The sequence below is a fragment of the Stegodyphus dumicola genome, chromosome X1 (genome assembly GCF_044657685.1).
Source record: "Stegodyphus dumicola isolate Sdum_Otavi_A_Nest chromosome X1, ASM4465768v1".
NCBI classification, from domain to species: domain Eukaryota; kingdom Metazoa; phylum Arthropoda; class Arachnida; order Araneae; family Eresidae; genus Stegodyphus; species Stegodyphus dumicola.
Window position 1 is genome coordinate 118,467,457 of NC_140780.1, and position 25,720 is coordinate 118,493,176.

The 25,720-nt window shown below is 31.6% G+C and overlaps 1 protein-coding gene across 4 annotated transcripts in view; it reads left to right on the forward strand.

Annotated features, from left to right (window-relative positions):
- Positions 1-25,720, forward strand: part of LOC118196953 (uncharacterized) — a 129,217-nt gene that overhangs the window by 69,778 nt on the left and 33,719 nt on the right. For all 4 annotated transcript variants that reach the window (XR_004759484.2, XM_035368421.2, XM_085808420.1 and 1 more), the window contains 3 exons: positions 5,295-5,380; positions 12,928-13,018; positions 19,963-20,080. Coding sequence is in view for 3 of the 4 variants with exons in the window: in XM_035368421.2 (XP_035224312.1) it covers positions 5,295-5,380; positions 12,928-13,018; positions 19,963-20,080 (295 nt within the window). In the remaining variant the exon portion in view is untranslated. The remainder of the gene's footprint in view (positions 1-5,294; positions 5,381-12,927; positions 13,019-19,962; positions 20,081-25,720) is intronic.

The window sequence follows — 25,720 nt, forward strand, 5'->3', positions numbered from 1 at the left end:
GACTCCTATTAAGTTTAGAGTTTCCCGTTTCTTATTACTTAGTAGCTTTTTTTTTTGTTATTTTGTTTGATGTATGAATCTGGCAACCAGTTTTTTCTTTTTGAATGTAATGATCGGGAAATTACTGTTCTAAGCAAGCAGCAGTTAAGTTATGGAAATATTGAATGTTTTTCATTATTAAGATGTACGGATCATTTGATTGCATTCTAGGCAGTTTAAGTTACATTACTGAGATACTGAATGTTTTTCATCAGTAAGATGTATGGATCATTTTGATCATTATACTAAACATGTAAATAATCGCATTTATCTCTATGTGTTCGTAAAGTGAAATAAATTGGATGTAAAACAAAGTCTGATTTCGAATCAAAACAAAACTGGTGTTTGAAAACAAGACAGAGTTTGTATTCTGCATTTGAAGAATTCACAATTTGAAATTATAAAAGTGTACAGGTACGAATGATTTAAATTACTGCTTGTAAGTATACGATATGCTGTTTACGATGATAAAGTGATTTAAGTTGTAATTATATTTTATTGATTTAAGTTATAAAGTTGATTTGAAGAAAGTATAAACACTTTAATTTCTTCAGTACAAATAGAAATTAAGAATTTATTGCGAATAATTTTAAGTTACTATTTTAAGTGTACATACAAATATGAGTGCTCTGAAAATAAAACGAAAGTAGTTAAGAGCTTCATTTATGTCTACAGTGAATAAGTTGAAGCAGTGTTTGGCAACTAAAGTAGACGTCAAGGATGGGGATAAGCTGAGTGCATTGAATGCTGAGTTACAAGATAAATTTTTACATTTAGAATGAAATTCAGAATAACATTTCGAACTTTAAGAAACTTTTTTTAGAAAATACTGAGGCTGTTGCCGAGTGTGAAGGCGATTTTGAGGCGGCGGAGGATTATAGAGATATTTATCTTGAGCTTAAATCAAAGATAAAAACTCTATTAAGTAAAGATTCTGGATCTTTTTTTGGAAAGTCCGGCAGAGCGTGATGTAAAATTAAAACCACCTAAATTTAAATTAAAATGTGTTTGGGTGACCACAAAGAATTTTTAACATTTTGGAGTATTTTTTTCAAAAATGCATGACTCAGAGGAACTGACTGCTACAGACAAATTCCAGTAGTTATACCAGTCTGTGGTGCCTGATAATTAATATCCAGTTTACCAATAACAGCTGAAAATTATCCAAAGGCCGTCCAACAGCTGAAATTTAAGATTTGTACCGGGAGGATCTCCTAGTGCAAATATATGACCGCAGTCTCCTTTCACTGATTCTGAAAAATGCTACAGCTGGGAAGACTGCCCCTGATTTAGTCACCCTCTGTGATATGCTAGAGACAAAATTAAGAGCATTGGAAAGTTTAGGGCACACTAAAGAAAAAATTGCTAACTTTTTAGAGCCATTGGTGGAGTCATGTTTGTCAGAAAATGTTCTGCAAGCATGGGAAGGATTATAATTTCAGAAGTTATTGACGAAGTGGAAGCTCCAAGTCAGAGATACCTGGAAAAACTGATGGGCTTTTTATGCCGTGAAGTTAAATCAAAAGAGATGATAAATTTGGCTTGATCAGGTTTCAGAACTCGAGTTAAGGTTAAAAGGGAAGTTAATACTACAAGAAATAATATTCCTTCTGCTTCAGCTCTTATTTCATCCACGCAGGAAAAAGCTAAATATATTTTTTGTGATCATCCACACTTTAGTAGAGACTGTAAGAAAGCTCCCAAGATGACTGTAGATGAGAGGAAATCTCAAGTTATACGCAAAAGATGCTGCCTTGTTTACCTTAAGCGTGGTCATATGGCAAAAAGGTGTCACAGTAGTGTGAAATGTTTGATTTGTACATGGAGGCATTACACATTACTTTGCCCAGATTTACGTAAAGATATTAATCATCAAAGGACAAAGTAGTAGATCAAAAACAAAATTCTACAGATACTCTATTGACAAATCTTCCTACAGAACATGAAATATATTTGAAAACAATCACGATCAGATTACGGCATAGGTGCCAAGAAATATGTGTTCGAGCATTAACCTTTTCGCGACGGCGCACCTTTGTTTAAGACACTCATGCAGGACGGAAGAGAATAGAAGGCAGTCACTGCACAGGACGGAGGTTTTGCATCGCTAAGCCTAATTTTATAACAATAATCAGAAAAACAAAAGTTTCGCTTCTAGCATCGTAATTTTTGGTATCATTTTATATTATTACTTGAGCTCTTATATATGTTAAAATTAGCCCTTAAAACATTTTTTTCTTTATTTTACATGAAAATATACTTAAAAAATTGCTTATCTTCTAAAATAATTTTCAGAAGTGCTATTCAAATTATTCCAAAGTTTTAATTGATAAAATCCATCAATAAAGTTTAAAATTAATAAAAAGAACACAATAAAGACTATTTATAGTAAGAAGTAACAAAATTTAAAATGAAAACGAGTGTGGTAAATCTCGAAGCACAGAGAAATATCACTTTGTAACTCTTAGAAAAAGTATCACTTTTTAACTCTTTAGAAAATGAATCAGTACTCTCATTTGTGTTAGTAAATGGTTCACTAACCATACGAAGGTATTCTTCCTCTGATAAATAGTGCCTTCCCGCCATAATAGACTGGAGGTGAGGTTTTCCTAAATAAAAAAAGAAGGAACAGAAATATATCTGAAGGCAATGCAAAACGTAAAAAAACTCCGCACAGTAACCCTAAAAGACCGTACATAGCAGAGGAAAAAAATTGAATAAAAAAAGGAATTGGATATTAATCAGATACGAGAATGTTTTCATTAGCACGCAGAGATTTAAAAAGCCCAACTCTGTTTACGCTTTCCCTCCGCCCACCCCCACCCTTGAACAGCTGATGAGTAAAATACCAAAGTCAAGCAGAATATATCAAACTCAAGGTCAGGAACCTAAAACTGTGTTCATTTCAAAAGTAATGGACACAGGATGCCATCTAGTGGCCTTCAGAAAAACGTTCCACCTTAAAATGCATATACGCATCACCCATCCTCTGAATGCGATCTTTACTGATGCACGGATGGGACGCCTGGCTGTAAGAGATGTTCTTAGGGAATGCGTATATGTGGGACGCCCATCCTGAAAGGGTTAATGGATGATGGATCACATCATTCCTATATTAAGAAGAGCTTAGCTGCTGAGTTAAATCTTTCTCCTTCTGGAAAGAAAGTGTTATCTCAAGGACTGTTTGGCAGAGAAATTTCTCCGGCTGTGAGCAGAATAGATATACGGTAATTATTGAAAGTTTAGATCGAAAGTATTCTACTTCAATGTCTCTGCTTGATCAACAGAAAATTTGTTCAACGCTACCCAGAATACGTGATGAAACATTGCTTGTTGAGCTTGCTTCACGAGGGATAAAACTGGCAGATGTCAGAAGAGGTACCCTACTTGTACAAGTTCTTCTAGGAGCCAATGTACTTGGAAGCGTTTTAACTGGAAGAATGGAGGTACTTACATCTGGAGTTTCAGCTGTAGAGACTTTACTAGGTTGGACTATTTTAGGCACTTGCATAAATACTGACAATCGCAGATTGCAAGCAAAGTACCAATTGTGTAATTTCATAGATATTCGTTCTGAGTCTTCAAGCCATTACAATCTGTCATCTATCAAATTTGCTTAGATCGGCAGCCTTTCTCATCACTAGCAAAAGTAAGAGCAAGGCTGATTCCTTACCTTCTCCAGCAGCAGTTAAATACCACTGAGTCACATGCCCTCCACATCATCCTGATGAGTTCATTGAAAAGTGTGGCGATGGTCATAATGTTTTGGGCTCATCAATGTATATGCAGTCAAAATGTGGACTCTACAGAATTATTTAGAGACTAAGAACTTTGATTTACTTAGCACAGAGTATTGATTTCAAATCAAACTTTTTTCGATGATCCTATATTATAACTGGCAATTTAGTGATAAAAGCAATTCATGTTATATTAAAAAAATTTTATTTTAGCACTTTAAGGATTGTTAAATTTTCGTGATCAGCCATCATCAAGTATGAATTTTTATTGAACATATGAAGGAGCAATTAAGTTTCGAAATGAAATGTTTGATTAATTTCATATACACCAAAGAGTCATTACATTATGACCACCCTGCTAATGACATGTAGGTCCACTTATAGCCCTCAAAACTGCCAGCACCCGACATGCCATTGACTGCACGAGGTGCTGATATGTAGTCTGAGTCAATGACATACTGCTGGCCAGCGACTTGTCATTTCACCATTCATGCACCACTTTGTATAAGTGCTTACAACAACTGCACATGAACAGCCCACTAAACATGCTGTTTCTGATATTAATGTCCCCAGTCGCCAAGCCGTAACGATATGATTTTTATAAGTCTGATAAATAAGCTGCTTTTCCCAATATATCACTAATCGATCTATGTTTGAAAAGACAATGCATAGCTGCTTCATATAGTCTAATATCAGCTGCACATGGGGAGTGGTTTTTGTTCCTGGGCGAGCTCATTATTATAGATGGACAGTGATCATAATGTAATGGCTCTTCGGTGTAGTACTACTATGTAGTTTTTCATATGATGTAAAACATTATGAATTTTTAATGGCTGCATAGATTTTGACTATTCTTCATATAATTCTTGTAATTTTTCTTGTGTCTGTCCTGTATTATAAGCACGAGAAAAAGAAACTAGTACCTTAAATCTGTCAAAATGTAAGAGATTAGTTAAAAATTCTTTTCTAAACTTGATATTGATAACCTTTCTCTTAGAAAGTAAAGTGTGTCATATTTAATGTATTTTAAGATGTAGTCAAATTATTTAAATATAAAAAGTGAGCCTTGTTTAGCCCAGTATTGTTTTCTCATAATTTTCACTGTATTTTTCATCTTATTTCGAGGTGTCTTAAAGCAATATTAAGGGGGAAAAATTGACATTAAAGCAATATTTGGGGGGGGGAATTAGAAGCCATGCATATGCTTGTCTCCATATCTTAATTCTGCTTCTTTATAGTTGCATACATTTGTATGTACATGAAAGTTTTCAGTTTTTTTTCAATAGTATTGATATTTTTTAAGTTTGCTTTACTGTTTGTATATTATGCTTTTTTTTTTTCCATAGAATTTTCCCAAACTGTACCCATTCATGAATTTTTTATTGTTTTCTATGTTTTTCACTTTTAATATGTTATAGTAATAAAATAAATTGGCTTAATCCTAAAACTTTACAAATTTATCTTTGATTTAAAATACTGTTTACGAATAGATTTCTTAGCAACATATCATGATTTTAGGCTTGACTCGGACGTTATTCGATATTATCGATCTTTAGATGAATTAAATGTTGGTATTTTAGGAGTGGGGAACATGGCATGTGGAGGTGAGCTTTTTGTTTATAATTCTTAAAGAACTTGTCTTGAATTTCGATAACCTACTTTTAAGTTTTGCTTTATCTTTCATCTTAGAGAAGCTTTGGGCATCAGAGGACAGTGTACTTGTATTATTAGCACCCTGTTCTTTTGAATGTACCTTAAAATTTCTTTAAAATGTTCCTAAGTATTATTAGCTGTTTTTACTCTATAATAATAATAAATTTTGAAAGCTTACAGGTATTATTAACATTTCATATATTGCTGCATGTGTGGAAGCATAGTTACCTCTTATATGCATGCATACAATCTGTTATGGCTAGTTGGAAAACTTTCTGATTATAACTTCAAGGCAAAAATTAAACATTTCTCCTTATTTATTAAGCTGCACTTGAAATATTAAAGAATGTATGAAAAGTCTGACTAAAATTTTACAAAAGGTATAAATAATGATTATAAGTTGAAATCTGCATAAGGGTAAAAAATATTTAGCAATATATGTAGCCTTTTGTTATTCAGCATTTTGTTAATTGTTCAGTTGAAGAATCTGCTATTCATTAGTGTCTCCTAAACATGTCTAGATGATTGATTTGATCTAAGGAATTGGCACTCAGAGTATTAAGAGAATTCTAAATAAATGTCAAATTTATTTTCAGGGAGCAGTTTCTAGAAAATGTACTGCATAGTGCATACAGCCCACTATGTATTATTCGCTAATCAGAGTTATGTGAGATCTTACAGTGTTGTGCTGAAATTGAAACTAAGAAGTGGTTTCCATTTGTTGCATGTCAGAAGTATGCTGCAAATGAAATCTCAATCCAGGAGGAAAATGCTAAATCTTTTGCCCTATATTTAGATAATTAAAGAGCCATAAAAGCAGTACCTTGCAAAAAGTTTAGCTTAGACTTCTCAGAAATGAGTAACATTAACTGATTCTAAAAATTAAAAAATTTAAAATCAATACATAAATTGTTTTAGTTCATCTGATTGTGGAAAGCATCATGCAGAGTTAAATTGAAACATGTGTTTGTTGACTTCAGATGAAAAGTTGACATTTTTAGACCCAGAGCATGTAACTCTTTTCTTCAATTTACATTTATACATTTCTTGTTACTTTTATGTTAATTTTTGCACAAAACTCTTTTCATGAAAAAGTGCTTTTTGGAATCGTAAAAAACTGTACAGTGTCAAAATTACAGGATTAAATTTTTGTTTATTTCATTCTAATATATTATGCCTTTCAAATATATTTTTATTTAAAATAAGGATTAGTTGTAAATAAATTGAAAATATTAGCATAAAATTATTTGATTATATGAATTTTAAATGCATTATTGCTTATCATTACTTAAATATTTGGGAGAAATATACTCTTCCCATAAAATTTCAAGAGGAAAAAAGAGCTTACTACAAAAGCACCTCACTATCTGATGTATAACAACATATTTATAATTTATACACTTTTTGATGCATTAAAGTGTGAATCTTAATGTTTGAGGTAATTTCCTGTTCTTCTAGCAATTAAAAATTACAATTCTATATTATGTAGTAAAAATTTTGATTGTGTTTAAGAATTATTGTTTCTCATCCATGTGCAGATAAATAGTGCCATAATGGTCTTATAAATAATAGTATTATTTAATTAATAAATTAAATAATAGTAAGTGATATGAAAAATAACCTGTCATTTTCAATGACTTCGTATATCAGTGGTGAGATAACAGAATGCCTTTGCTGAATTTAGTTCCAATTTTGAATGAAAACTTAACGATGAGGCAGAATCCTGTATTTCTTATCCGCTTTCCATGTAACTAGGTCTTGAGGGGCTTTCAGCTGTGATGGATTTTTAAGTACATAAGTGCAGTGCCTTCTCCAGACTTTAAATTTGAGCTCAACAATTCAGCACTCAGTTATGCTGTTATAGTAGCTGTAGAATCTGACACTGTGAAGCTGGCATAAAGGAAAAGAAATCTGGAAAGTTAATTATCCATTTCCTTTTCAGGGGTCATTGGAGGTGGTAGGTTTTTGCTAAACTGGGCAAAACCACTATTTATAAATACTTAAAATCATTATGTCAGAAAATAGGTAACTGAAAATTTATCGAAATACTGTAAACAACAAAGAGGAATGTATTTTAAAATAAAACAAATTCATCTATAATGTTTATAATATTTATTCAAAGGTTAGATGACAGTAATTAAAAATTTCCTTCCATCATTTTGGTTCAGTCTGACCTTTTGCGTGAAGTAGTCTGTAGCGGAATTAATTTAATTGCTGTTTCAAAACTCCAACAATTTCTCAGTTTATTAGGAATGGAAGAAAGGCTTGGTAATATTCATTTGAGATCAGTATTTGCAAACAGTATTATCATTATGAAAAACTGGAGACACTTGAAATTATTTTCTTTAAATTAGACCACCAAGGAGTTAAAACATTTTGTAAAACTTCATTAAAGAAGTAGGTATAAAGAAAGGACTTAAATTTGCTTTCAAAAGTATGAAGTAAAGCTTAAAATATAGGTTTATTTCCTGAAATAATGACCTAGCTGTCTTATCCTGGATACTAGACAATTTAGATTACTTATATTATGGATAAAGCATATAAACTAGCATAAGTAATATTAAATTATCGTGAGATTGATAGCTGTTTCTATTAGCCTGTGTCTCTTAATATTATCATCAGTTATTATTGCTGTCAACTTTTCAGTAGCATTTCAATTAGAATAATCCTCACCTCACCAGGAGCCAAGTAGTAAATTCATTGAATACTGCTGATTTGACCTGAGCTTAAATCATGGTGTACGGGCCAGATGCAGTGAGTTTTTATGATTTGTTTCCCATGTGTAACATGAATATGAGCCAGTCTACCTTAAAAAATCCACTACAAATGTAACCCTTCCCTCAGACCGATAACTCTGGTGTAGTTTTCTATAACCCATATAATCTCCAGCGATCATCTTTTTTGGATTTTAATCCATGTAGCTGTAAGTTTTAAAACCTGTAGCAAATTCTTTACTTTAATAATAAATAATATTATTTCTTACCTTTACCGTCCCTTTTTCATGTGCATCATCTTGAATGATGTATATGAATGGTCATCAGTTTTCATTCAAATTTGCTTTCAACCAAAATGATTCTAAACATGAAACTACTTCTGAAATATGTAAAATAGACTGCAATTAATGGTCAGTTGTGGTTCACTGTCTTCAGTAATGCAGCATTTTTGATTGGTGCATTTATGAGAAGCCATTGAGGGTTTTTTTATTTACTTTTTTATTTTTTAATAATAAATGTTAATATAAAATATTGTCTTTTTTATTTGATAGAAATGTGACATAATAGAAATTCAGTAAATTTGTTTAATGATTCTTGGAATTGCATGCAGATTAAAAATAACATTATTTTAATTTTGTTTATACAAATGAAAATATGTGCAATTTTTTATTAAATAAATTAATACAATTCTTTGAATAATTCTGTAAAATATTACTAATTTTATAAAAACCATTTAAATGTTACATTAATTAGCATTACTAGTATTTTCAATTTCAACTGTTGCAACCAGTTTCTACCACTGGCAAGGCAAAAAATATTTTCATTTGGCAGAAAGTAAGCTTTGGTTAGTCATTTTTCTTAATCATGTTTACTGTTAATTCATGTGAAATAACAAAAGGAATTCTGAAATTTATTTGATTCCATTATTCATTTATCCTGTAATTATAATTATTTTACAATAATGTTTATAAATGAGACTTAATGCATTATGATTGATAAAATTCAGAACAATTTATTTTTGACATTTCCAAGCACATTTGATTATCATAACTTTAATTCTGCTGTATTCTTTTAGCACAGTAAGTTTACATGATTGCATTATCCATATCAAGTGTGGTGCTATGAAGCATGCTTAGTTTTTCCAGCATTGTAAATGCTATATACATAAAATATCTGAAGGAACAGTAATTTTTTTTATATATCTATTTTTCTGTACCCATAAAAAATATCAGGAATTTTCTTTTTAATGTATTGTCATACAGTAATTTAGTAGAATTTTGTAGATTCAAAGATAATATGTAGGAGCGCAATTAAAACGAATGGCATCAGCTCATGGGGGTGATCTTATTTATTAAATGACACCAGCCAAGCAACAACATGGGACATCCATGGAACATCAGCATGAAACTTCCAACACCTAAAAAGCCAGAGTTAGGTTGCCTTTAATGCAGTTCGTGAAAATATTCAGTTAAACTGGTGAGTTCGTTTGGAAGAACAGCTATAAGGTAATTTTCCTGCCTTCTTAGCATGCCTTCGTGGTGTTGTGGTCAGCACACTCGTCGTGTATTTGAGAGGTCCGTGGTGTGAATCCCAACGAGGGCATTGCTTATTTTTCATGACTTCTGTCTCAAAAAATTCTAATGACTCTACAGCGGTGCTCATACTTAAGAAGGTGGTGGATGATGATTCTTCACCACCAGGATTTGGTCCCTTAATCCCCTGTCACCTTTAAAAGGGGCAGTATATATGGCATTTCTCCCACCTTCCTAGCATGCCTTCATTGTGTAATGGTCAGCACACTCAGCACATATTCAAGAGGTCCAGGGTTCGAGTCTCGGCAAGGCCATTGCTTTTTTTTTCATCTCCTGCTTTTAAATAACCTAATGACTCCACAGCAGTGCAACTAGTTGAAATACAAAGTGCTCATTTATTTTTTTCTTACATTTTTATGACTTGAGCTCTTCATCCCTGGAAATGATATTTTTAACCCAAAGGATGTGGTTGAGAAATATATGACATTCCATATAAAAATAAAGACTCTAAAAGAGCTGTTTTATCTTTATAAATATGTTATTAGTGTCAGCTGTCCATCATAAAGCTTTACGTTAAATCCTTTGCGTGTCTTGCTTAAGTTCCCCTGTTAAAGGGCTTTCTGTCTGAAAGTTGCAGAATGTGTCTGCTAACATTAGTGCCGAATACGAAGCTGTTTCAATCCAGTAACCATATTAAAGGTAATCAGCTGTATTTCTGAATGACAGTGTGCGATTTTCATGAAGTACTATCTATCATGCCAATGTGGCTATTTATATTTTTAAAGTTCATTCCATTTTCTTATATATTACACACATTTAGTTTGTAGACTAATGGTATGGTTTAAATGCACTTACTGATTTGCAGCAAACAGATCTATTGACTCACTAGAGCCAATTAAGAAATATGTATGCTCTGTGATATTTTTTCATCAGATAATGTACTATTGCTTAGGATAACTAAATATGCTAATTTTTGTTCTATTGCTAAATTATGCATTTTCTTGAAGTCTCATTGATTTTTGTGAACTGAACATTAAATGGATAGAAAACTTAACATCAAATATTCATTTTTCTTTTCATTTAATTTTTATGAAATTTGTAATGCACTTCAGTAACTGGTATCATGAATTGAAACAAAATTTATATTAACTCGTGTAACAGCAATACAACTATTCCATTAAACTGTTCCATTATTTTGATATTAAAAATAGGATATGCATTTGTACAACAAATGTGCATAATGATTGAAAGTTAAAAAATATTTTGATTCTCTTCAAAAAATTTAACATCTATTTAAAATATAATCACTCAAGTATTTGTGTGTATAAATTTTCTGTAAAACACCATGAAAAATAAATTTTACTGTTGAACATGAATAATTTGTTTTGTATTAGTCAGCTTTATTACCTGTCTTTATGTATCTTTAAAAAAATGGCTCTTTACTGGAGCTGGTGAAATTTTGCCCTGTTTAAAAATACATCTGTTGATGTCTCTGAGACCATAGTTTACTAATCATGGCTTAAATTGCAAATAAATAAACATTATTCTAAATGATTTTGAAATACATGTCAGTATGTTTGAATCAATTGATTAAGTTCAAACATACAAGAATTATCAAAATGTAATATGAAGATTAATTCCTTGTCCTTAATTTATTAGCTACACTTATGCTTAAAACTAATGAAATAATCTTTTTTTTTTTTTTTTTTTTTTTTTTTCCAAATTTCTCAGAGAAATGTGCCATATTTCATAAAATTTGTTATACATACAGAGTAATATGACAGAAATGTGTACCTTTCAGCAATGAATTTTCTGATCCATAGTTGCGAGTTATGCTCTTGAAAGTAGGAATGCCAAAAATTGCAGCTCCAAGATGGCATTTAAAATGGGTCTGATAGGAGGGTATGATCACTTCTAGAAGACACAGGAGTAACACATTAAATAGTAATACTGTTAATGAGACAAATGATAATCCTTGTTACAGCCACACACACTAATACATCAAAACAGTTTGTAGCTCTATGATAATTCTTGTAGGTTGTTAGCAGATTGCAGTTGCTCTTCTTAGTGCATCTAATACATTTAAATGGGGTTAGGCCTGCAGATCTGTCTGGCCTGTCCATCCACCAAATGTCCTCACTTTGAAGATATTCATTCACTAATTGAGCCCGATAACATTGTTGTGCATAAAATAAATATGAAAGACATTGTATCATTGAAAGACCACATTTAGGACTCTTAAGATCTCTGGGTAGTTATAGACCCTCTGTTAAACACATGGAATGATGTGTGACTGCCAAGCATGTGTACCTGGTGGTTTTTCTGCCTTAAATCTACAAATGATTCTCCATCTCATTCTGTCATTTGAGCATTATTGGTTACTTATTTTGTTGCAATGCATATGAAATTGAACAGAATTTTACAATGAAGAGTATTATTATCACCAAAGCACATGATCAACCTAAGAGCAGAACAACAGATGGCCACTGTTTATTCCTAGTGTTGTTGCAGTGACACTTGCATACATGAGTAAAATTGCTGATTTTTATATATTATGATTGAGTATAAATGAGTAAGATTTCTCTAGTGTTTCAGTACTTTTATTTGACCACATGCTCTCGAGTTTTGGATTGGTAATTTTTGAAAAATGTAAAAAAAAATGTTTATTTTAGTTTTGAACACCATATAAGTAGTAGTTATTGTTTGCATTTAAATTTGATTTAATATTGTGAATTTGTTAAAGTTTTGTACAATTGTTTTTTTGTGAAGTCCCCTCCCTCAAATTCTTACTGCATAACTGGTTTTAAAGTTGACCATTTAAATTAAAATTTCTAAGAAAGCAGTGAATTTCTTTCAAAAATATGGCTTGAGAATTGTATTTCGTGGTGTAAAATACTTTTTTAATTGTTTTTCGGTTTTTTTTTTTTTTTTTTTTTTTTTTTTTTTTACAAGTTTGTTAGAAATCAAAAGAAACATTAAAAATTGAAACCATTGCATCAGTTCCTCCCCAACTTAATTATAACCATCCTGAAAGTTTCCAAATGTGTTATCAGCAGTTCCATCAAAAGAAGCAATACTTTTTAAATAAGCTTGCTGTAAATTTAATTGAATTTAAGAATTATGGTTACATTATGTATACCTATCTAAAGCAAATACATTTTAATATTATTCTTTTGAGCAGTGCAATAAATATCAGTATTTTTAAGTGATGTAAGTATATGAAAACTAATTTTTATGCCAAAATTTTTTCAGTTGCCAAATTTCTAAAAAGTAGAGGCACCACAGTATTTGGATTTGCACGAAGTCTTCTTCCTAAACGCAGAAACTCTGATTTATTTGATAAGTAAGTGTCTCTTGAAAACTATATTGTGATTATTAAGCTAAGTGTATTATTTTTGTACTTCTGGGAAATTATCTTTCATCTTTACTGTAGTTAATCTAATAGTACAGTATAAGACACAAATATCTGCAAGAGGCAAAAAAGCAGCAAGAAGGAGTTATCTGAATGAGACAAAATTCTGTAGATGTGATATATAAGTATGGATAGGAAACAATTAAAATTTTAAAGGAACTGAATGTTTTGTTCAGAAAATGCAGGTACACACAGAAACAAGAGAAAGTGAGAGATATTAATTATCATTAGTCTTTATGCAATCTGTTACTGAGTTTGATAGTCCTTTGTAATGGTCTCCTGCAAGATGTTTTTGCCAAACTCTTTCCAATCACACTAGCAGCATCCTGGAACAGCCAGAGGCTCTTGGTCTTCAAACCCCAAACATGCTCTGTTAGGGAAACATTTAGTGATCTACCTGGCCAAGAAAATGTTTGACCAGCATGAAGACAGTTTGTAAAAATGATTACCATTTGTGGCTAGACGTTATTCTGTTGAAATGTGAGCCTGGGGTTCATCAGAAAAGGCAACCCTAATGTACCATCATTTTGTATGTGTATCACGAGTGACAGCCAAAAGGGTCTAACTATCAGATGAAATGGCACTGGAAACCATAGTATTGTCAGGCTGTGTAATGGGTGACAGTCATGTCATTATCTTACTGCTGCTCTAACATGTCTTCACTGATCATTGTGGATCAATCCAAAGTGGGACTCATTGCTAAAGATGATTCTACTCCATTCATTGAGATCCAAGATATATGAATCCTGACGCTACTGCATATACATTTGTCAGTGAGCACGGGTTTAGAGGTAGTTGGCAAAATTCTTTGCATATTGTAAACACAGTCTTCTATCAATGGTCCAAATGATTACCATTTATGGCTGGACATTATTCTGTTGAAATGTGAGCCTGGGGTTCATCAGAAAGGGCAACTATAATGCACGACCATTTTGTATGTGTATCGTGAGTGACAACCAAAAGGGTCCGACTATCAGATGAATGGCATCGGAGACCATAGTATTGTCAGGCTGTGTAGTGAATGACAGTCATGTCACTATCTTACTGCTGCTGTGACATGGCTTCGCTGATCATTGTGGAACAATACAAAGTGGAACTCATTGTTAAAGATGATTCTACTCCATCCATTGAGATTCCAAGACGTATGAATCCGGACACCACTACATATGCATTTGTCAGTGGGCACAGATTTAGAGGTCGTTGGCAAAGTTCTTTGCATATTGTAAACACAGTCATCTATCAGTGGTCACCTGCTAATGGTCCTGTAGTCATGGTGTCTGACTGGATCCTTATGCTGGCTTCTGATAATTGTTCTAGCTGCACATTCTCTCATCATTCTAGATCAACCATCAATGCCTTGATGCTATGTGCTATTGTGGTTTGACCATCCTACTTCAGTTAAGCTGATTGCTCATTTTCTTCAGCTGGTAACATATGCTCATACTATGGGCAGACCCATTTGTAAGGCATTGATGCAGGTAATGTCAGTAAATGAGATCAAATTAGAATGGAAATTTTGCCCTAGAATTGAAATTTCTTCTCATTTATATAGCATCTGGTTGTTCAGTTAGGGTACACTGTAGCTGCAGCTATTTATTCTTTTGCCACCAAAATTTAATCATTTACGTGTTAGATAGAAAGGTACTTTAATTTGAAATTTTTGTTATAGATAAATTCTGTTAACTGGCTGTTAACCTTTTTTGATGTAACAAAAATGTTTCCTTTTTGTATGCATGTACCATCTTATGTATGTATATAGATATGTATACACATACCAGTTAGCTTTTACAAATTTATCATTTTTGCTCTGTAAGCAAAATTCATATTTTACAGTTTTTTTCTAAGGTGCCAAAAAGTGTGTTAGTTTCACAATCTTTAATAAATGTTCGTTTTAAAATTTTCTCTTGGCACGCATTGGAGTTACCATTTTAATTTGTTTTCAGTTTGTGTAAAACATTTTGATCTCATGATTTGTGAATGTTATGAACTTTTTTAAATAAATGCAATAATGTTATTATGATATACTAAAGTCACATTTAAAAATAAAATTTTACCTATTTCTTTGGAGATTTTATTACCTTGATTTTTGACAGTTAAGCATAAATAATGAATTCTCTAAAGCAAGATTTCCCAACCCTATGCATGTGGGCACCATGTTGCCTGCTGATCATTTAACTCGTGCCTGCTTCAATGTGATCACAATAAAAATGTTTTAGTTTTCAGTAAAAGTCTATGTGAAAATTTTCTAATTTTTAATGAAATAGAAATTTCATCCAACACAGATACCAGCACAAAACGAAATGTAACCGAAACTTTTTTATGTGCAATAACTCTATACAACTATAAATTCACCTTGAAAAAGTAAATGGTGCCCACCATCCAACAGATGTTCTAAAATGTGCTTTTAGAGACAAAAAGCCTGAGAACCCCTGCTCTAAAGGCTTTTGTGAAGTAGAGTTTCTGAAAGTACGTTTTAGCTGAAGCATAAAAGCTGCTACAAATATTTAACAATTAATTTGTATAATTTTCTGTTAGTTATAACAATTGTTTCTCTTTGTGGCATTGTTTCAAAATGTTCTGAAACATGTCATTTTTTCTCTATAAAATTGACTTTATCCTTTTTTCTATATGTTTTTCAAAAAGCAAGTGATTTATACTCTCATAAAATTGGTATATATAATACATTTAAATTCATCACATATTCAGTTTGGAATAAACTATATGCAAAAACCTGAAGCACAGTGGAAGACTGGCAGAAAAAGGTTTTTGCCCCTTTTTCTTGCAGTTTGTCACTTTGCTTTTCTTTCCTTCTCATTTTACTATACTTAAGCATATACTGTATCACTTCACTCTAATGAATGGCATGCATTGCTCTCTATAAATTATAGATTAATGTTGTGTAAAGTACCTTAGCTGTCAAAATAGAGAAGTAGTTTCTTGTTCTTTTGGAGGAGCTTTCTGCGTAATGCAGACCTTTATTCAAACTAATACGGTTCTGATTCACCAGTAAACCTAACATGTATTTTAAGGTTAAAAAGACTTATTCAGTGGGTGAAATCAAGAAAACTCAATCACTTTCAATTGGTTCTAGCTTATTCAAGTTTCAGCATTTATCACAACCCATAAGAAATTGAAATAATAATTGAAATATCTTGAAGCATTTGAAGAATTGAGATATCATGTATCCTGTAATGCTGTTTACTTTACTTACGTTTGGTAAATTAGCAAGTAAACTGTGAGTTTAAGAATGTGTAGTTGTATACACAGGGTTCGTAGCAGTCCTTATAAGTGCTTATGAGTCCTTATATTTGAAAATAAAATATAAAGGCTCTTATAGGTGCTTACTTTTTCATTAAAGCCCTTATTTTTTTTTTTTTTTTTTTTTTTTTTTTTTTTTTTAGTGCTTTTTTTTTAATGAGCGCGTTATGTTTCCCCGTACGAAAGCTGAAACTAAATAAGCAACTTTTCTTCCTAATATGAAATATCAGATGGTGAATCATACTCCCGGAAATAGCTTTCCCCCCTTTCTCTGCATTAACATAACCTTTGGTGTGCACGAAGAGTACAGACAGGTGCCCGTCGTTCTATTGGTCAAAGAATTGCGAAAGCAGTATAAAATTCCGGTACATTCGGCATTCTTTTCCTCCCACCCAAATACTACACGCGTTTGAATTTCTATCAAGATCTTAATAATTTGCATTCTGGATCCACTTGATCAGTTCATATTCATGTTTATTATGATCATTATGCTTATATTATGAGTATATGTATGAATGTTTATAATAACATAGTTGCAGTAACTGCTGAAGTATAGTAAACTTTCAAAAATGGTTGTGTTTTAACACAGATTAGCTTTCTAAGGAATAATGGCTTAAATAAAGGGAAAGTAATCGAAGTAATCAAATAGTCAAAATAATTTCATTTTTTTGGCCAATACATTATACAGTACGAAGTTTGGGAGGTTCTCCCTTTTCTCTGCAAAATCTCGAATAATGAAACTGTTACGGTTCGCTGCAAAACAAGCAACGGACTTTTTTTTTTTTGGTCACTTTCTAATCTGGTTTGAATAGGACTGAAAAGTTCTGTGGTCTACCAACCCAAGCGAAGAATGATTCTATTCCGGAAATTTAACGCCGTCTGTTGAAAATTAGAATGAAAAACACCCCAGTTATTTAGTTCTTTATTCTCCCAATATTGGCAGCTGTTGATTCCGATTGCGTAATATCACGTAGGGAAGAATTACGGCTCACGTATTGTGCAATAACGTTTGCGATATTTTTGCAATAATTTTGCAGAGATAATTAATTTTGGTGTTCTGTCTGAAATTTGTTTATGAACACTTAAAAGAGTTTTACTGTGCTTGCTAAGCAGAATTTTTTTCAGTGCATTTGGTTTATTTTTTATATGATGCACATATCGAAATGTCGAAAGCATTTATTTAGCGGAAACATCTAAAGCTACCGTCTACCCCACCTCTGCTCCACTTTTTCAAGTTACGCTCGACTATCCGAATATTAGCCAATTTCCAAGTTTGCGGGTTAGTTAAGCTTTTACTGTTAAAGGATGACTGCATGAAGCAAATTTCTGTCTTCTGATTTCAGAAATGCTCCTCTTTTTTACTTAAATTACTTTGCTTGCAATATCTGTTAAGGGAAAACTGATATACGATGAAAATTTAGAAATCGTTCGGAATTTAGATTTAAATTATTTAAATATCAATATAAGTGGAAAAATAAATTGTATTTATTATTAGGTTCCAAGCGAATACAATAAATATGCCTTATTATTATTTATTTTCTCTATTTTGAACTGAAATTTCATCATTAGATCTTGTAATATAGGTTAGTTCTGCATAGTTTTTTTTCCCTCTTATTGTAAACTAGTTCTGTAAATTGAACTGTTATTTAAAATTAAAAAAAAAAAAAGTAATTATTTTCCATGGTTGAGGTAATGCTTATTCTCTCTTAATAAATACTGCATTTCTCATATTTTAAATTACAAGTCTAATTTTTAAGGTTATGCAGTTGTGTATGATGTAATTAGACAGGTGCTTATTTTTTTTTCTTAAAATGTGCTTGAAAAGTGCTTATAGGTGCTTATTTTTTTAACTAAAATGTGGCTATGAATCCTGATACAGTTGAAGTTTCCTATTTAACACAAATTTGCAGTAATGTGTTAAAAAATGTGAGTTACTGTAAGCAAGAAAAAATCAAAATGATATTTACATTATTGTGAATACAGCTGCGTCTGAATAAAACAGTAATTCTGATTATGTTGTGTGTATTAAATTTTTAAGGAATAAATTATGTATTTAGAATTTTTTTCAACTTGTTCTAAGTCTGTTCAGTCTGGTGTCCGCCGATAACATTGCGGAGAAAACAACGCAAGGCGAAAACGTCGTGCTACAAAACATCATGGGAGAAAACATCGCAAAGAGAAAACATCGCAGTTCTAAAACATCGCGATACAAAATATCATCGTCGAAAATAAAGCGGTTAAAAAAATTCGCAGTTTAAAAACATCGTCGTCGAAAATATCGTGGTAAAAAATAAACAAATCATCGTATGATGATAACATCACAGACATGCTTTTTTCAGGTTTAATAATTGTAAATGGATATTCCCATAACGATTTGTGAGCGCAAGATGTAAAAAAGGATAATTTTTACTTTCACAGTTTTTTATTAACTAATCATTTTTTGCTGAAAAAGTAAGAAGGAAACTTAAGCATAGAAAATTAAATGCAACTTATAGATTATACTTTTCATGAAAAATTACCAGTAAAAACTTTATAAAAGAATGATTTATTAATGATCTTTGTTAGTTAACTATGTCGGTTTAAAATTCTATTAAGTGCTATAAGTTGCATTAATTTTCTATGCTTAAGTTTCCTTTTTATTTTCTCAGCAAAATTTTATTGATTAATAAAAAATATGAAAGTAAAAATTATCTTTCTTTCCATCTTGCGCTCACAAATCATTACGGGAATATCCGTTTATAGTTATTAAAGCCTGAAAAAAGCATGTCTGCGCTGTTATCGTCATGCGATGATTCGTAGATACTTTGTTTTTTACCACGATATTTTCGACGACGATGTTTTTAAACTGCGAAGTTTTTGAACCGCTTTATTTTCGATGACGATGTTTTAGAACGGCGATGTTTTCTCCCACGATGTTTTGTAGCACGACGTTTTCGCCTTGCGTTGTTTTCTCCGCGATGTTTTCAGCTGTAACCGTTCAGTCTTCATATCTTGTATTTCTTAGTTCACTCATTTTACATACAATACACTGAAATAACTTAATTTTTTTTTTATAAAATATATATTTATCTTTTGAAATTCATCCATTTTTATAAAGAGAAATGGTTTCCTGGCTCACTGATTTAGTGTTTTAGTTCCCCTTTTTTATTGCATGCTATTTTAACATTTTATTCCCTTTTTATTGCATGCTTTTTATGGCATGAATTTTATTGCATGCTATTTTAACATGAATGTATACATGTAATTTTTAGTAATTAAATCTGCCTTTTTTTTAAATGCTGGATAAGAATACTGTGCTAGTTTCTTTCATGTCAATTTGTGTTTGTGTCTATTCACAAGCTGTGATATCATGCGATTCATTATAAATTTAATTATGCTGTTAAAGACGTTTAAAGAATATGATAAATTCAATATAAAAAATGAGAATTTCTTCCTTGTATCACATAACTATATTTAGTATACATTCCAAAATATTTATATTTTAAGGACCTTTATTATATGTGAAGGCTTTCTGTAGCCAATAGTTGGTTAAGAGTATTAAGTTTTATTCTAGTTTTAAATGAAAATATGCATTGGCATACAAAATGTTTTATGCATTTTTTTCCCTCTCCTTATAGGATATATACAAATATTGATGAAATGTTGCCAAAATGTGATTATTTATGCAACACACTACCAAGTACAGATCTCACATCTGGAATGTTAAATGATGCTGTTCTGAAAAAATGCGTCAGGGTAATATATTTATTTGCAGAAATATAATTGTATTATTTAATAAAATGTGATTTGTAATTATATAAATATATTGAAAGAAAATTAATTTTAGCTCAGTATTGTTGTTAAATGTAGGATAAGTTGACTGATCAAAATTAACATATCTGGACAAATTTTTAACGTTTCATTTATCATAGGGTCTTTTCTCTTTAGCTGTATTTTCTTTTTGGGGTTTTTCCTCTTATGGCATGTTCATACTTAGTTTTTTTTTTATTAAAAAAGAGTTGAATTTTAGTTTTTTCCCTTAAGTCTCAAAATCTCTTTGTTGTAATTCAGGACCTTTGAAAGATTTTTATTTTAATTAAATACTACATGATGTAGTACATTAAATCAGAGGAGTAAAACCATTATTGATATTGTAATAATCTTGATTGTTTAATAAACGTCATGCAGTTCTGTAAATCTTAATCTGCTCTTTTGTATTTACTAACCAGCTGCTAGTGAATTATTTTGAAATACTGTGCCCTGTTTCTTTGTCAAACATCTTTGTGTATTTTATATACCATTGATGTTGGTAGAAATTCTGTGTTTTGAAATATACTGCATACGGAATAATTGCTTGTGATGGAAAATCATCATCATATCAGAAATTACAAATGATGTGTGGTTTTGTTTCTGTAGGTAATGCTGATATCACACCGACATATGCATTTTTACATTCATTGTTATTCTTTATAATTTTCTACAAAATATATTTAAGAATAGAAAACAAATCCTGAATACACCCAAACCCCACTATAATGAACTTCCATGGCCAAGAGTTTGTTGTATCTAATCCGATAAGAAAAATTGATTACCCCAGAAAAAGTATAAAAATTAAATAACTCAATTGATGAACAAAAATTATTGAATTTGTTAGTCAGTTTCATCATCTGCCAAAAGATGTTAGGAATAACTATAATTGTGAAAAATCATGTTAAAGTTCTGTTACAATTATGATTATGTGCAAATATTAAGTTTCTCGTTCATTCTTTTCCAATTTTAACACTAGAATGTTAACACTAGAATTACGGTGGTCTTCATATACCTAGAATTACGGCGGGTGTCATTTTGACCCTTTGATAAGATATCTGCATATTTCTCTATATGATATATTTGTGAAAAAAATTAAAATAACGCAAATTATGACAACTACAGTTTATTTTAAAGAATATAGAGACTTTACAGGTATGTAGTCAAATAATGAACAAGCATTTAAATATTTCCATCGGAAAATGCAATTTTTTTTTTTTCCCCATTTTTGATAGCGTACATTTCAGAAACACAGAAAATAAAATGTATAAATATTTATGCAAATTTTTCCCAAAAAGTGGTTTTTAATCCAAATATTAAAGTATATGAAAACAAACTTTTTCCTATAAAGAGTACATAGAAATATATAGAAATATTTTATTTACAGATAATATATTAGTCAGCGCAGCAATTAGCACGCACACTTATCTTTCTGATTTTTTGTGTACAAAATCCACATACATACAGTGGTGGCCAAAATTGTGGACACTTTTGGAAATTTTTATCTTTTTGAATTTTGTATGCTTATAGAAAACGTTACGTTTCACAAAATGCAAACTTGTATATATCATTTTAAAGAGAATATATTAATGAATTCAATACAAAACACAAAATTCAATTATTTGCAATACAAAAAAAGTTAAACGATAATAGTTATCGATATACATTAGACAGTGATGATTGCAGTGAGTTATCAGTACTTAGTAGGGTACCCTTTATTTTTGATTACAGCTTCACATCGACATTTCTTTGAGCTGACAAGAGTTTTAATCTCTTCTTTCATTATTACATGATGCCAGGAAACAATTATAGCCTCAATTAGTTCCCTTTTATTTGATGGGCACCTCATTCGGACAAGAGTTTTCAAATGGTGCCACAAATTTTTGATAGGATTGGGGTCAGAACTGTTTTCTGGCCGTGACAACAATTTAATGCTCTTTGTACAAAACCACTCTTTCGTTATTTTGGCCGTGTGGCAAGGAGCAGAATCCCGCTGAAAAATAAACGAAGCATTGTTGGGGAAGAGATCTCTGATGGAAGGTAGAAGTTTTGGTTCTAGAATAGTGTTAATGTAGTTTCTGGCATTCAGTGTCCCATCGATGACATGAAGGTGACCAATACCATATGCTGACATGCATGACCAAATCATAACACTAACTGGGTTCTTCACAGTTGCTTGAATGCAGTCAGGGATGTAGCTCTTCTCCTATTCTACGTCTTACATATTTTTGCCCATCACTACCGAATAACGATATCTTAGTTTCATCACTCCATATAACTTGTGACCACTGATCATCTGTCCAATTAATGTGTTCCTTTGCCCAATGTAGTCTTTCTTTTCATTGCTGAAAATTAAGATAAGGGTTTTTTCGTGGAATTCTACCTCTCAGTCCAACATCTGTTAATCTTCTCCTGATTGTTCTTGAACTGACAGAAACACCAGCATCATTCAGATCACTTCTGATGGCCGCTGATGACATTTTTCTATCTTGGAGACATAGTCTTTTTATTCTTCTATCATGAATAGAAATGGTGCATCATTTTCGGCCTTTCCCTTCTTTGTTTTTTATTGAATTTGTCTCCTGATATCGTAAACAAAACTTTCGGACTCCAGATGTAGTCACTGAACCGCCCACCTGTCTTGCAATTTCAGCATAGGAAAGACCACTTTCTCGTAACACAATAATATTACATCTCTTTCTAGGTGTCCAATCTACTCTTTTATTTGATGTCATTGCTTCTTAACTAAATATTAAAAATTTTTACAAAAATTCCTACTTGTAATTACAGTGTATAAGAAACAGGTCCTCCTTCTACAGAACAAAGCAAAATAATGAATTGTTTCAAGTGTAAACATGATGTCAGCTTCTACTGGCAGTTACTAACATTTGATTGGTTCTCAGAACAAGAACAGTGATTGGCCAGGAAAGCTAGACATTACAAACCACTTCAAAACTGTGTTTTTTATTTATATTAAAGTACATATAACTGTTTTGTATTGCAAATAATTGAATTTTGTGTTTTGTATTGAATTCAGTAATAAATTCTCTTTAAAATGATATATACAAGTTTGCATTTTGCGAAACGTAATATTTTCTATATGTATACAAAGTTCAAAAACATAAAAAATTCCAAAAGTGTCCACAATTTTGGCCACCACTGTATTTATTACAGTTGTCACAAATATTAGAAGTTTTGTTACCTCTGCATTTCCTTACTTGACATTTCTTCCTTGTTTTTTGATTCTATTGAATCTTGTCCATCCACAAAGCTACTTGAAGAGAACAAATTTGTTTTTACTAGATATATATTCTTCTCTTAATTCTTCTGCCAAACGCAATAGAAAATCCCTTCTGCTGATATTTTCTTTTGTAACTTCCTTATACAGAATCCACGCATTTATGCCTGCTAAGTCGAAAATATTGTAGAATACATGTACTGGCCAACGGCGTGATAATGCTTTCACGGAGTACTTTCTTGCCATTGGATCCAAAACATCTACCCCGAATTTTTTAGAATTGTAAAACTGTATTATATCAGGAACCTTCTTTTCATTAGATTCAAATTCAACTGATGAATGGAGTGTACTTAACAAAATTACGTTTTTGTTCCTTTTACCTTAATGTGCTGTAAGTGTTATAAAGTCGTGTTTCATCACAACTGAAGAAAAAAGTTTGTTTCTTACATTTTGGAACTAGAGGGAATTTCTCTTTCTGCGCGATTTACTGTTCCAACATGACTCAATCCTTTTGATTTTAGAGATTTCACAAGTTTTACTGATTTAAAGAAACTGTCTGTAGTTATATTTCAGCCAGATTTTTTGTAAGGATCAACTAAACGATTTACTACGTTCTCTCCTAAACTATGATCACTTGGTCTCATTTCATCTTTTCCTAAATGTGGAAATCCGTTTAATAAGTATTTTATCCTAACGTCTACTGCTAGCCAAAATTTTATTCCAAATTTATCGGGGTAGTTAGGCATATACTGCAAAAAATAGCGTCTTGTTTTTGTAGGGAATAACTGTTCATCAATCTTAATGTTTTCATTTGGTTTGTAGCAAAGCTTACAGTTTTCTATAAAAGTACTCCATACTTCGGATATTAGTGCAAATTTATCACACTGCAAACATGAAGACCTTGTTAGTTTTTTATCAAAATGAAGAAATTTCATAATTTCCAGAAACCTATCTCTACTCATAGTTTCATGAAAAACTTTGGTCCCCAAGTCTTGGACCACAAACTAAGAATTGGTAAGCCCTTGGCAGCTAATGCCTCCCCTTACATACAACAACGCTATAAATGCTTCCAGTTCTGCTAATAAAATAGTGAAAGAGTCATTATGAAGTTTACGCTTGGCTTCAGCATCAGTACACTTCTTTATGATGCGTAAAATTTTTTCATTTGTTATTAACTTCCACGCACTAAGAGCTTTATCAGAACAAATGTGACGTTTAGCATAGGATGTCGGTCCTGCATTTTCTCGCAAGATATTTTGCAAGGGTCCCCGGCCAGAAGTATTTGGAGTATTTTCTACTTTCCATACAGTTCCATCACTAGCAATTTCTTTACAAGTGTTTGTCTGAATTACGTTGAATTTCATATTCCCTTTTGAGCGTCTACTAGTTCCCTCTTTGGCATTCTTAGGTACGGCAATATTTGAACTTGTAGAAACAAATCCATTTGTTCTTTCACTTGAGCTAGAGGATGATATTGCCTGATTACTCTCTGTAATAAATTCAGAATCACAAGATGTTTCATCTCCATCTTTATCTGTAGAATTATTTTCAATTTGAGAACTGGAATCGGCATCAGATAGTTCTTGCATCAGTTTCATGATTTCTTCATGTGTTAGTTTTTTTCTATGCGCCATTAGTATGTCACTATAATAAATTCATGTAAATAGAATAAAATTTTCTACTAAAACTTGTTATGAATAATGAACAAAATATCTATGAAAAATCTACAAACATTCAGCTCGTAATAATCTCTTTTCTCTGTTTTCTTTCCACAAAGAAAAGTATTGCTCATATTTCAAATCATGTGATTGGCAGATGTGAAACTATGCAGACCAACCATATTCTTTTCCTTTGTTTGTATTTTGTTTAGCAGGTGCAAATAAAAATAGTTTACAGAAGTAACAGTGTTCAGATAATACAATGGAATGTATTCACATTTCTTTTCTCTCAATAGGGTCAAAATGACAGCTGCCGTATTTCTAGGTATAATCATTTGTTAGGACTAAAATAAAAATACGATTTTCTTGAAATCTTTACTATTTCATAAATCACAATGATTTAGGAAAAGTCGAGAAAAGATTAAGATATTTGCGGAAAAAAAAGAAGAGCTGTCAAAGATAAAAGTTCACCAGGTGTCAAAATGACCCCTTCCGTAATTCTAGTGTTGATATTACATGAAATTATTTAGCATAATGGTCAGGGTTCTGATCTTTCTTTGAATTACACATCACCCATTGAAATACACATTTATAACTATGACTAATTATTCTTTCCATAAACTTATAAAAACATTAAGAATGAGTGACAAAAAATGTTGTTGAATTAAACTTTAACTTCCAAGAGCAAAAATA